We start from the raw sequence: 13,327 nt of genomic DNA, 5'->3' as shown, positions 1-13,327 counted from the left end.
CTAGAAAAGTATTCACACCCCATGACTTTTTTTTTTCTTCACAATTTGTCACTTGACAACCAAAAAGCTATATTTTTATTGTTATAACCTGCATTTTGGGGGATCTTATTTGATAGCAAAATGGCACATTGCCATAAAGAGGAGGGAAACTTTAGCTTTACCCTAAATAAATGCAGTGCATCCAACTGCATGTAAAATTCACCTAGTTGGTAAACAGAGTTAACATGTGTGTTATTTCACCTGAATAAATGTGGACATGGAGAGGTTTGAACTGTACTTTTGATCTCACAAGCCTAGGAAGGAAACTATTTATTAGGGAATTAAAGAAAATAGAGCTGTAGAGATCCTCGGTTCAGGTGGGAGAATCTGTTTACAGGACATTATTAACTGTGCGCTCCATGCATCTATCTTGTTTTGCAAGAGTGGTGAGAAAAAAGTCATTGTTGAAAGAAAGCCTTAAAACTTGACCAGTTACTTTCTCTTATATTACATGAACAGACATAAACATGCAGGTTTTTTTTTTTTTCATGAGTTCATTGCACTGTTGGTTCATTACACCAAAATGTATTCCTGAAGCCAGATCAAAGACCTCTATACTGTCTGAAATATTAAACCAGATATGCAACCAACTCATGGATGCACCATGTCAAATGTAGTTATTCTAAGTCACGTATCTCTTCATATGTATTTTACACCATGTTCATCTCAAATTCATCAAAGTTTCTAATAAGCTTTCTTTTCTTTTTTTTTTTTACTTTTATTTGATGTGACTTGACATTCTGATTTATGGTAAAAAAAAGAGTAAAATCCACACATGATAATCAAAACAAGTCTAAGTATAGAAGACATGTTTCTGATCATTGTACGATGATGTCTTATCATCTTTAATAAGCGAGAGGAAAAGAAAAAAACACAGATTCCGCTAGGATATTCCCTTGAACGCACTTTCCTCCCCAGAGAAACTCTCCTGGACTTAATTCAATATAATATAATGTTTACCCTTCATTTAAACATTGCTCTCATGTGGGCTGATGTTTGTAAGTTGTCACTTTTTTGATGTGTTCATGAATCATTATCTTATTTTGAGGACCAATTAGCCTTAAATAATTGTAAGACCATGGTTTCAGTATTTTGGTAGTATTCATGTGAAAATTAATGTATTTAACATTAATTAATTAATCTGGAGCAGGTGCCTGTCTCAAGTCAAAACATGAACCTGGGAATGACACCAAATGCAACCAAACTGTTTTTCAAACCCGTGTTCAGAAACCAATGGGATTTGCTATTCGATGTGCTCAGTGAGCAGGCTAACTGCTATTAGCAATGCAAACTATAACTAATGGATTTCTCTGGGAGTTTGATCTACACTGTAGCCACATGTTAAAAATTGAGCTTGTACAGTACTATGGGTGTGAAAGATTCTTTGACAAACTGTGTCAAGTTCTTTATTATTTGTTGTTTGATTATTTTCTGATTTTGAGGTTGGGCTCTGTTAAACATCTATAATCTAACCCAACCATTTCCCGCTTCAGACTTGTTTGTCATGCACTTCCATGGAGAGTTTTTTTTTATTGTTTATCTTGACAAAGAAACAAAATCCTAGTTCTGTTGTACTACTATGGAAATGACAGTCAATATGAGATACTTTGAAAACTAAGAATTTACCTGCGTGATACTTGGTGTATATAGAATGTTTGAAAACCACTGTAAGGGGCTATTCTTTGGGGGCAAACTGGAGAGCTTTTCTCACCTGAAACAATAACAAACTATGCTGCAAAAATATTCACTCTCTTCCAAATTATTGATTTCAGGTGTGCCGGTCCCTTCCGTGGTCACATGCAGTGGCAGCTTGTTAATAGGGGGGAGCTATTGTGCCTGCCCGTATATATAGGTTCAATTAGTTAAATATATTATGAGTTAAAAAGTAATTATCACATCTGTTCACGCATAAAATTAGTCTGACATTTGCTTTTTTAGCATAACGGTTCCATTTTGGGTTTAAATGAGGTAAAAAATTTTGTGTGTGCCTAATTTTAATGTTTTAATGGTGAGGACGCTGAAGAGATGAGGGTGCATGTACGTTCTTAAACTTTTGGCTTCCATGTGACTTAATGCTTGTCTCTAATTGCCTACTTAAAACATTTTTTTTTTGGGAAGCAGCTTTCTGCACCTGTGGTAGATCAGCCCTTTTTGGGTCATGTCAACCAATCAAAAGAATTCATCATACCTGTCAATCAAAGTCACACCCCTGGCAGCTTAGGTGTGCAGGCACGAACGTCACGCAAACATATGGATGCACACGGCAGAGTCAAATCACAACAATGGAAATACAGAAGAGAATTGCGGAGATGAAGGAAAATTCTGATATAGGACAAAGGAATGGGGACCAGACCTAAAAATCCAGCAGCAGGCATTATGATAAACATAGTTGGCTAGGTGGATATAATGTTAGAAATGCTGTTTTTTGCTTTCCCTGCTTGCTTTGTCAAAGTTTTGGCACTGACGTTTTGTGGACAACATCGGGGGTCAGACACCTTAAGCATTTCTCAGAAAAAAGCAAACTCGGCCATGGTGCTCGAAAGTTGGGATTTTAAGTTATTTCAGGAAATTTTTCACCATATCATGCCCCGTGTGGACCTCCTCTATATTATCTATCTCTTTTCCTTTAAAACAGTTTGAGTCATTGCGAGAGGTGGTATGATTTACAAGAGCAAAATGCTCAACGGAAGCAAGCTAAAGGCGTTGGCTAAAGGCAGAATTTGGTCCCATCTCCAGCAAAGAAGAGTTCAGAGCCTTTTGTCGTGCCGTGGAACTATTTCAGTGGTTTATAGAGAAAAGGCTAGAAGAGGTCTTCTCAGAAACTGTCTTTCAGGAACTAGCAGAAACTCTTTTAAATGTCAGCATCATCACAGCAGAGGCTGACAAGTGCTTCTCAGCCTTGAAAAGAGTGACAACTTTTCTCAGACACACCGTGAGCCAGTAGAGGCCAAATGCGCTGGCAAGGCTCTCAATGGAAGAAGGACATGTTTGTAAAATAATGGATTTCAATCAGAAAGTCATTAAAATGTGCTGGCATGAAGAAGAGGACAGTAACGCATAGGTTCAAGTAGACTTTTTTAGTTGTGTTGCATCAAAAGGGACCGCCTTGAGTTGGGCCCCCCAAATTTTCTATCACCAGCTGCCACAGGTCACAGGTGTAGAAAATCGAGCAACCAGACATGCGGACCACTTCTGTAAGCATTTGTGAAATAATATATCTCCGCCTAGAAGCTAAGTGAACTTGGCTGTGATAGCGCGACATAGTGCGTCCTGTTCAATAATAAAACTGCCGTGCGACTACATTTTCTACAGTCAGCTGTCAGTGATATTGTGCGACCTGCATTATAATAAACTATCTTGGCATCAGCAATAGGAGCCCTGTTCTCTTTGTATTCTGTACTTTTTTGTCAAAAATTGTGCTACCTTTAGAGGTTTCTTTTCACTTCTAAGGAGAGCAATCAAAGTTTTAAATGGTACCAGCAGCAGTGCTTTAAATGGCTTTAAATGCTTTTATGGCTGAAGCCACACAGTTGTTATCTGAAAACGTCAAGCTACCTAATGCCGCCATTTCAGAAGTGATGGAGATGGATACTGGCCCAGCTAACCTAAAACATCCCTAGGTTGCATTCAGCGTTTGTATCACTGACAGTGTGATTCACTTACAGTAACAAACTCAAAGATCTTGTGGTGATTTTAGACCAAGCTCTCCCAGTTAAACACCACAAATAGCAGGACACTATGGCAGTCCTTTTTTTCCATCTCAGGAATTTCCCAAAGGTGAGACCAATCTGTCTCTAAGTTTTGTTTGAAATCCCAGCTCTGAGTGTGTCCATCATGAAACGCAACACTGTGCCCCAATTTGTGTTACCTTACATTTCATGCATGCAGGTAAACTTTCAAACCGTGTGCACAGTGTTTTTGTTTTTGATTAGAGGAATGGAGAAACTCTCTCTGGCCTGCAATCTTAAGTTCCATGTTTAGAGAGAAGCCCATCACTCTCTCACACACCCTCCCATCTGCCATCCAATCCTCAGAAGGGAACGGCATCAGCTGGGGGTCAAACAGAAAATAGCCTGATATATATACGGCCAAAGCATGATTTCTTCCTCTGAGTCTCCTCCATTCTGTGCTGCACTCCTTCTGTGTCACCCGAGTCGGTAATTGTCGGTGCGTCAGGGACAAAGTCGTTTTTTTTGTAACTATAAGCAAAAATGGCACCCAAGAAGGACCCTAAAGCTCCCGCAAAGAAGGCAGAACCTGCACCCGCGCCAGCAGCAGCACCTGCACCTGCACCGGCGCCTGCTCCTGCTGCAGCTCCCGCGGTCGACCTGTCCTCTGTCAAGGTACTATGGCAATGAAAGCATGACCTAATATGTTGTGGGGAAGATTGGGATAGGATACACACGGTTTGGGATTGGCTGGAACTGCAGGTCTTCCACTAAAACTTGCATGACAGATCTATTCTGTGCTGGTTATTTTAACCTATTTTATTTGGTACTCCATCCATCTATTCATTCATCCATTACATACGCCAGCTTATCAGTGTAGGGTTTACTGGGGGACTGTTTGCCTATCTCCAGCAGTCACCGAGCGTGAGGCAGGGTACAACCTTGACCGTCCGACAGTATACCTTTTTTGCGTTTAGCATTTATACTTGAAAATGTAAATGAATGAAAATATGAAGCATCGTGACTTTTTTTTTCCAATAGCGAGACTCACTTTAAGCAAACGACAGACACAGTCACATAAATTACAAATTCGATGCAGCTTTTAAAGTTTATGGAAGTATCTTGAGAGCAAGTTAGTGTTTAGAGTAACCCTCAATCAGCAGTGAATGGGGCTGCAGAGAACAAGCAGAACCTTGGATAGCTCACGCCAGTTTTAGACCACACCCAGCTGCTTCCAGATTGGACTAGGAGTGACGACTAATGCTGGATGGCAATTCAGTGTTGTTTCCAAATGTGGACATGTTAATGTGGCTAAAGATGGACCCCTACAGATCAGGTGCAATTACATCAAGCCGGCATTGGCAAAATTACGGAAAAAAAAAAAAGTTTCATGACAGCAGAGACATTTTTTTTTTATGTTTTGTGGGGATTCGTTTGTGCTGAAATGATTTAATTAAAAATATTTTTTTATGATGTGTCTTGTGTATTAAACTTACGCTCTTGCTTTGCATTGGCTTGTAGATTGAATTCAGCGCAGACCAGATTGAAGGTAAGTAAACTCTTGCCCACAGAATATCACAGCACATTGCCAACAGCTCAAGACTTCCTCTGTCTTACATTTGACTTAACCTACAGCTAGATTCATCTGTTACTATCCAGAACCTTCAGAGCTTGACATATCAGTCAAATGATGATCTTTTCAAAATAACAGTCCAACGCAAACCTGTAATAGATGCGGCAACAGGTGGTGACCTCAGCCGTTCCTGTGTTTTTGACATTTGACAGGAATATCACCTGTCAGGTGAAATCTAAGACTGGCTAAATGAATTAGGTGTTAGTTAATTATAAAGCTTTAAAAATGTCACAAAAACATCTTTCAGCCATTCCTCAGATTTGTGCAGCAAACACGTGACACAACTAAAACAAAATGAAGCTTGCCTGTGTGTAAACACATCGTGTCATGTATAAAGATGATGTGCACGGCGGGAAGCGGCGGGTTTTGCAAGAAAAGAATAATTAAGCCTCAATTAAATAAAACAGTTAGTTTGTGGTGCCAAAACATCTGCACATCTGATTGAACTTTCCCTTGCAGCTGCAGAAGAGCAATCAAAGCCAGCAAGCTATCAGTGTCGAATTAAATTAAAAAGATTGCACAAATGCAGCACAGAGCTCAATAACGATTAATGGGCTTTGGTATACTAAGTCAAAATTAAGCTGTGTCTGATTCTTGATATTGGTTTCATGTATTATACTATCTAAAGATCGGTTTAAAAGGAATCCCATTTAGGAGGGGCAAAAGTCACAGTAAGAATGATGAAATGATAGGACTTTGACAAAAAGAAGCACCTGGGCGCTGCTAGTCCCTACAGGTCGCCACAGGACGAGACCCCCAGTCTGGCCGGCTGCTTGTTACACTAAAGTCAGCACTCCCTTCTTTTACTCTGCTCTCATCCACAGAGGGCCTTGCCTTTAAAGGAGGGGCTCGTGTTCTCAGCTATGTTTATCAATTCCAAGGTGGTCTTTTAAAAGAGTCCTACTGTGACAGAAGGAGACAGCTGAGACAGAAATAGTGTGAGGGGTGACAGAGCTCGGCAGCAGTCGGGCCCATTCAGCCAGCAACACCGCGCTGCCTTCTTGGACGACTTGCACTTGTTGTGCATTTGCCTTGTCGGTTAGCAGAGTAGCTGCTCCCACCTGCTGGCAGTTGTGCAACAGCTGCGCTTTTTTTCAGAAATAAACTACTATGATAATCGTACTACTTTCGAAGTGACTTTAAAGCTTTGGAAGCTGCAGAAATGCAGTGACTAGACAGATAATTAAAATTTAAAAGACTTAAGAAAACCTGACAAAATTATGTCAAAAGCAAATACCCTGTTGTAGAAACGTATAAGGGGATACCACCCTTGCAGAAATCCTGCTATATAACTTCCAGCACTACACACCCAGAAGCTCTTACATACATACCCCAAATGCATAACTGCTGATTAAAACCGTTTCACTGTAGCATCGGGGTGGTGATATTTTCTTTTCACTTCACACGACAGACTACAGGGAGGCCTTCGGCTTGTTCGACAGGGTGGGTGACAACAAGGTGGCGTACAACCAGATCGCTGACATCATGCGCGCTCTGGGACAGAACCCCACCAACAAGGAGGTCAACAAACTGCTGGGGAATCCCTCAGCCGAGGGTAAGAGTACCATCCACTAACTCAAGTTATGTAGTATTTTCATTTTACCTAAGGTTTTAAATTTGGTTTGAAAAAAAAAAGGGTTTCACGGTCAGCATTGATCATTTATTGTAACGTTTTAATTACTGTGCTTTAATTAAATCTCTTCTAGGCTTTAAGTGTGAAAGCAGAACTGTTTAAAATCAGCAGCCAAATATTTAGCTTACCAGTCACTACCAAAGAAGACAAAATAAACATTGCTGTAGCTCTCTGGGTTTGTCCATGGTGATTTTAGGACTGGTTTGAATACTTTACCATGCCTTTTTTTTTTTTTTTTTTTTTTAGTAATCACTGAATTTACCACTATGATATTGGAAACACCAAAAAAAAAAAAAAAGTGAAAGGTTCAGATAGAAAGGAGAAGATTTCAACATTTTACCACAAGATGGTGCAGTAGTGTAGCAAACGTATGAAAACATATGCACCAGAACTTCAGCATAAGCTTTACAGGATTATGAAAATTAACTTGGACGTGCTTTTTGAAAAAAAATACTGACAGGGTTAATTTCATCAAGTAAAACCAACTTCTAGGATAATTTACAAAGTTAAGCACCCTTCAGGAATGGAGTCAACCCTGGTGAAGTGTTAACGGCCCTACAATATGTTAAACTTTTGTTCCAAGAGCTCAACTTCACACTGAAAATACATTAGAAATGCAACCTTTAATTTGAGATTACTTATTAAGACAAAATTTGTTTTTTTAAGTGAAATTAACAGTACCACCACTATTAATGCCCAAATAATTCCTGAAATAAATGTTACTGAAGCATTTTGGTACTTGTACATACTTAGCAGTCATTACATTACTTTACTGCTTTGAAACATCTGCAGTCAAATCAATAATTACAACTTTTATAATGACTGAAACCGTGGCAAACAAAGCTAGGTTTCAGATATTAGTTTACCATGCCACCTCAGGGGGATGATAAGAGACGTCAAAACATCAGTTAAGATCTCCATTATTAAACAACTGCGAAACGTTCTGTAAAAAGGAACTCTTTGCCGAGATAAGAGTTTTTCTGCATGTTTTCAGGGGTGCCATTTACTGTCAATGTATTAAGAAAGCACTGTAACTTTACACTGAAATGTCATTGAAAAAACTAAAATAATCATAAATGTAGGTTTGGGAGAGCTCATATATAAGCCTGCAGCAGATGTGGAGAAAAGAGAAAATGAAACATTACATAAGAGAGGAAAGCAAATGCCATTTATCTAAATTTCAATCTGGATATACTGGTAAACTTTCCATTGTTCATTTCTTTTCACGCAGACATGGCCCAAAAGAGAGTAGAGTTCGAAGCTTTCTTGCCCATGCTTCAGACCATCATCAACAGCCCAAACAAGGCAGGATTTGAGGACTACGTTGAGGGTCTGCGTGTCTTCGACAAGGAGGGCAACGGCACAGTCATGGGTGCTGAGCTGCGTATTGTCCTGTCAACACTGGGTAAGTCTGAACGGGTTCCTGGCGGTGTATGTGGAAGTACCCATGATACTCTGTGCGTTTTCGACCCTGGACGTGTTCTGTGACGCCCCCATGCAGGAGAGAAGATGACCGAGGCTGAGATTGATGCCCTCATGACAGGACAGGAGGATGAGAACGGCTGCGTGAACTATGAGGGTGAGCTTGAAATTACTGTGACAGTACTTGTGCTACTGCTATAACTACTACTAAAGAACTGAGCTGCAGTATGGAAATATGTTAAACCGCAAAGTAAATCAATCCAAAGCAATAAAGCTATATTTTGGGATTTCCCCAACCAGCTAGTCTTCATCAAGACTAGTTGCAGGGAGAAATCGTCAATGTATAATAACATATATTAATATATGAAACATATTTTTCCATTTACATACATTGTGTAGCTTTTCCAGTAGGTTGATGTAGCCACTGCGTTATCATGTTTTATTTCCCATTGCCAAAATAGCTCTCAAACCAGGAGATTAAAGCCCGTTGGGCCTTGTCCATCACGACATATCTGCATATTATCAAACATTATGTTTTAATACTGATGCTTCTCTAATTTAAATGGATAATAAAAAGGTAAAAAAATATACACAACTAGCCTCATTCTGTAAAAAAAAAAAAAAAAAAAAAAACTACATCAAAACATGTAAAATAATTTAAAAAATGTTGTGATTTTATTTTTTTGCATTAATCTTATACTTCTGTACAAATTTATTTAAAGGGATAATACAGGATTTTTAAAGTAAGGTTCTGTTAAAAAAAAGCAACAGGCCATTAATATTTTACTTGTCATAGTATTTCTTTCCTGGCATCATCATTTAGTGTAAATCCATGTTAATCAGTCCCTGTGGCTGAAGCAAACAGCTTGTCCGAGAGGTGCCAAGACCAAAGCAGGCCTTCTGCTGTCTAAACACAACTCCCACCAGCTCATCTCTGAAAAACATTGTTGGGGTTTTTGTGAATGTTTTTTTTTTTTTTTTTAATGAACCTTTATGCTGTCATAACATTTGGATTGGGCAACCAGTGATTATCAACTCAGGAACCACTCACTTATTTGATCAGGTGAATAAAGCTGCTAACCGCCAGAACAGGTCAAATAAATGGCTAAATTTGGCATGAATAAGCTGCCATGTTGATTCATTGCCACCAGATGGCGCACTTACAGATTTTTACTGTGATTTTCAGTTGTATCAGCCGTGACCTCGTGTCACTCACTCACACATCAGTCAGAAGCTTGACACTGGTTCTGCCTGAGGTGGAAGTCCAGTGAACACCAAGAGATAAGTTCAGTAAGACTAAAAGAATGTGCAGCTACAACAAGCAACATCATTTATGGATCAAGGGGCTCTTAGCAATGACTTAATTGAAATTAAGTTGTAGTTTATGTTGTTCGAAGTTTTGGTTTGCCATGAAGGTAAGAATGACTTAAAGCATAAACATCATAAATCAGAACTGGTAGAATTAGTTTAGGGCCATAAAACATGACCTGTATGTAATATATATATATATATATATATATATATATATTTTATATCGTTTTATGAAGTAAGATCAGAAGCATACTGTACACATTTACAAAATATTATGCGCAGTCTAATTTTGGATGGTGCTTTTGGCAAACTCAAGTGACTTATTGGCAATGGAAAATATAGCAACTGCAGTGGTGTGCCACAACCGATCTTCCTAAGAATGAAGAATCCAGCAATTACCTTTTGAGGTGGTTTCAAACTCAATATGCTTTTTATACCACCTGTTGCACCACTGGCAAGGCCATTAAAAGACTTAAAAACAAACAAAAGAACTTCAAAATTGATCCTGAAGTAAAGGGGCGTCCAAAGAGGCCAACACCAGTGTGATATGCTCTCGTTTCTTTCTACCTGTTAAAAAAAAACCTCAGATTAAATGTATTTATTTATTTATTCAGAATTTACGTGGTTATCAAACCTAATTGCACCATCTTTTTTAACCTGATGATGATCTTTGGCTTCTATGTAAAAAACACCCAAATGCAACCATGATGTATGTTTTATGGCACATTAAATATAGTTTGGATAAAGTACCAAGTCTGCTTTAGTGTTGGCCGCCATTGGCTTCAGCCTCCTATACCAATTAATCTATATTTGTATTAAATGGAGATGTCAAGAGGGTTATTTACTGCAGGCAAGAAGATATTAATTGCTTCAACCTGTTAACAGAACCCCGCCACAACAACCCTGAACCTCCCCTTTAAATGTACATTTAGTCTCCCTCTAGTGTTTGCAAAATAGAATGCATTCTTAAGTTATGACTACATCGCCTTCATGTTTGAAACAGGAGGTTGTTACATTAGCACACTGTGTCACAGATGTGGTGCATAAACCAGACCAATTCATCAGACAAGGCTGTAATGAATACTGCAGCTTTCTTCTTTTTTCTTTATGTGGTTTTACTAGTTTATGTAATAATGTTCTGGGCATTTTTTTCCTCATCTATTTTTTTTTTCTACTCTGTTCTTTCTATATTGCCCTGGTCTTCATCTGCAGCCTTTGTCAAGCACATCATGTCTGTGTAAGGACCCTGCCACTGTGGTGGCGAACATCGACTAGTGCAGACCCCATGGTGTCGCGACATCCACTCGCTGTTTCCTGAATCATCTGTGGAAGCAGGGGGGCACAAAGGACTAAGAGATGTCATTTCTTGAAACCCTGTTTCGTTAAATCCAACTTTTTTTTTTCTTTTGTCGAAATGGTGCTTTATTATTTCCCCCCCTCTTCTCTCTTCCTCCTCCTGCGACTTGGAAAGCAGTAATGATTGCCAACGAGGCGTTTCTTCCTTCATCCAGGTCCCGTGGTCTCATTGGGGTTTTTGTTATTACAGAGGAACAGTGCTGTAGGGGGAGGTGGAATACCGATGCCCATTTCCTCCCACCTATTGCTTGGTTGGCTGTCTAGCTGCCATGTAGGTGACTGGTTTGGCCCAGGACTGGCCGATCAAATCAATTTGCCCTTCACTCAACCCATCCCTGAGTCTTAAGCTATTGTATCCTCTGCCATTTCACAATAAACTTTTCACACTCCCATTTTATTCCAGACTGCTTTGACTCTATTTTTTGTTCACCTTTATGTGCAGTAAACATTAACACATATTTAATACAAGCCTTTTTTCCCCAATACTAAATAATATTCTGTTAGTGATCTAGCTACTTACCAATCTTTAAGACACGGCATTCAAAACTATTGTAGAACTGAGTGGAAATGAAATATATAAAAAAAGATTAATCTGGTTAGGTTAATATCATTTTATTTTTTTATTTTTTTTACAATTTACTATTATATCTAAACTATATGAATGCTTGCTTTTATGGTTTGTCCAGTTTTGAGCTCTAATTTGTTTTGATGAAGTTTTACACTATAATATCTAAATTTCAAAGGAAGATATGGAATAGAAATAGTAATTGAATTCCATTGTTAGATAGAAACTTAGCCTCAAATACAAGCATTTTTTAAAATAAATTGTGTTGTTATAACAATGCTACTTTCCAATACATTCAGCTACGGCTGTAAGCCTGTTTAATTCCCTACATCTGCAAGGAAAATGCATTTGAGGGTTGGGCAGCACAGTTAGGTATGTGGGTTACACTCCATGAAACAATTACCAAATCATCTCTGTCAAAGCCAAAAATCCTGTTCTGCCATTTAGTCTTGTTTGTAGTTGTCTAGTGTATTGGATGCTTAAACGTTACAGAAACACCGTGCATTCACAGTTTAAACTTATTCACTGAGCAAACAGGAGCATTAGAAGTGTGTGGGTGATCTCTACACAACCACCACTGCCTGATACGGTCTCCTGCTGATCACCAGCTTGGCTACACGGTGTTGTGGGAAGGCATCCCAACCAGTAGATGTGGTTGTGTTGGCCATTCTGGCATTGGAGCGGGGTTTATATTACCACTGCAGACAGGCTCTCCATTCCACAATTTCTGAAGGCTGTTTCTAAACAACCTTGCTCTGTGGAGACAAGCTCTGGCGACTTGGAGGGTTGAGTTCGGTCCCCAAGAGTGGAGCTACTGCTTGGGCAATCCCACCATGATATCTCTTTGCAATGAGATGACCTGGAAATATGACATGCCTTGTTGTCCCAGTGAGGGAGATGCCACCCCAACCCAGTGACATTACCAAAATGTTTGTGGTATTTGTAAAGAAGACTTGGCAAGTATTTTCTGCATGCAAGCCATATGCTCAACTCTGTTATTCAACCAACATTTTCGTCCTAATGTGTCAACATTTTAAGGAAAAAAAAAAAAGGTTCTCTAATAGTACAAGATTATTACCCAGCAGCATTTATACAAGACAAAATCCTTTTTTTTGTGCTTAATTTAAAATATGAAGCATTCATCATTTATTCAAAGCAAAAGACTCAACACTCAAATAGAAAGCCTGGAGAAAAGACCACTAGAGGAATGGCAATCTGTCTGTACAAAGGCTCACAAACAAACAATTCACGCTTAAGGCTATTGAAGTATAAATGGTTAATGTGAATCTATGTTACACCAGCCAATTTAAATAGCTGTAATACTAGTATACAGACACATGCATAAAATGCTCAGAAGAAAAGGCAACACTATTTCATTGTTTCTAGGAATGCAGGGAAATTAAAAAGTTCTGGAAAGCGATTAAACAAACCATAGAACATCTGCTCTCAAAGGACATTGCATTGAAAACGGGTTTTCTCATACTAGCGTACCAAAAATATCTTGTTTACCAAATGTGAACAGCTGCTGATTGATATGTGTCTATTACAAGCTGGCAGACTGAGTGCACTTTTCTGGAAGAAAACAACACTACCTGGAATCATGCACTGGATCAGACATGCTGACGACTTTACCCCTGGAATTAATAACATATCTTCAAAAAGGAAAAAGCGAGTTATTTAAAAATATATGGAGACCCCTC

The 13,327-nt window shown here is 38.9% G+C and overlaps 1 protein-coding gene across 1 annotated transcript; it reads left to right on the top strand.

Moving 5' to 3' along the window:
• The first annotated feature begins 4,134 nt into the window (after positions 1–4,134).
• Positions 4,135–11,459, top strand: myl1 (myosin, light chain 1, alkali; skeletal, fast). The gene is made up of 6 exons (XM_012878229.3): positions 4,135–4,382; positions 5,229–5,256; positions 6,752–6,895; positions 8,205–8,378; positions 8,475–8,552; positions 10,919–11,459. Exons 1-6 carry the CDS (start codon positions 4,251–4,253, stop codon positions 10,945–10,947), a joined length of 585 nt encoding a protein of 194 aa, XP_012733683.1. The 5' UTR covers positions 4,135–4,250; the 3' UTR covers positions 10,948–11,459.
• The last annotated feature ends 1,868 nt before the right edge of the window (positions 11,460–13,327 follow it).

Source organism: Fundulus heteroclitus, unplaced genomic scaffold, assembly GCF_011125445.2.
Source record: "Fundulus heteroclitus isolate FHET01 unplaced genomic scaffold, MU-UCD_Fhet_4.1 scaffold_105, whole genome shotgun sequence".
Taxonomy (NCBI): Eukaryota; Metazoa; Chordata; class Actinopteri; order Cyprinodontiformes; family Fundulidae; genus Fundulus; species Fundulus heteroclitus.
The sequence above is the reverse complement of the archived record's forward strand: the minus strand, read 5'-3'. Positions and strand labels throughout refer to the sequence as shown.

Bases quoted from the DNA above. Each gene is read 5' to 3' on its own strand.
- myl1 (XM_012878229.3), top strand. From the start codon at position 4,251: ATGGCACCCAAGAAGGACCCTAAAGCTCCCGCAAAGAAGGCAGAACCT. The intron at 4,383-5,228 runs GTACTATGGCAA...ATTGGCTTGTAG, and splicing joins TCGACCTGTCCTCTGTCAAG to ATTGAATTCAGCGCAGACCA. The intron at 8,553-10,918 runs GTGAGCTTGAAA...CTTCATCTGCAG, and splicing joins CGGCTGCGTGAACTATGAGG to CCTTTGTCAAGCACATCATG.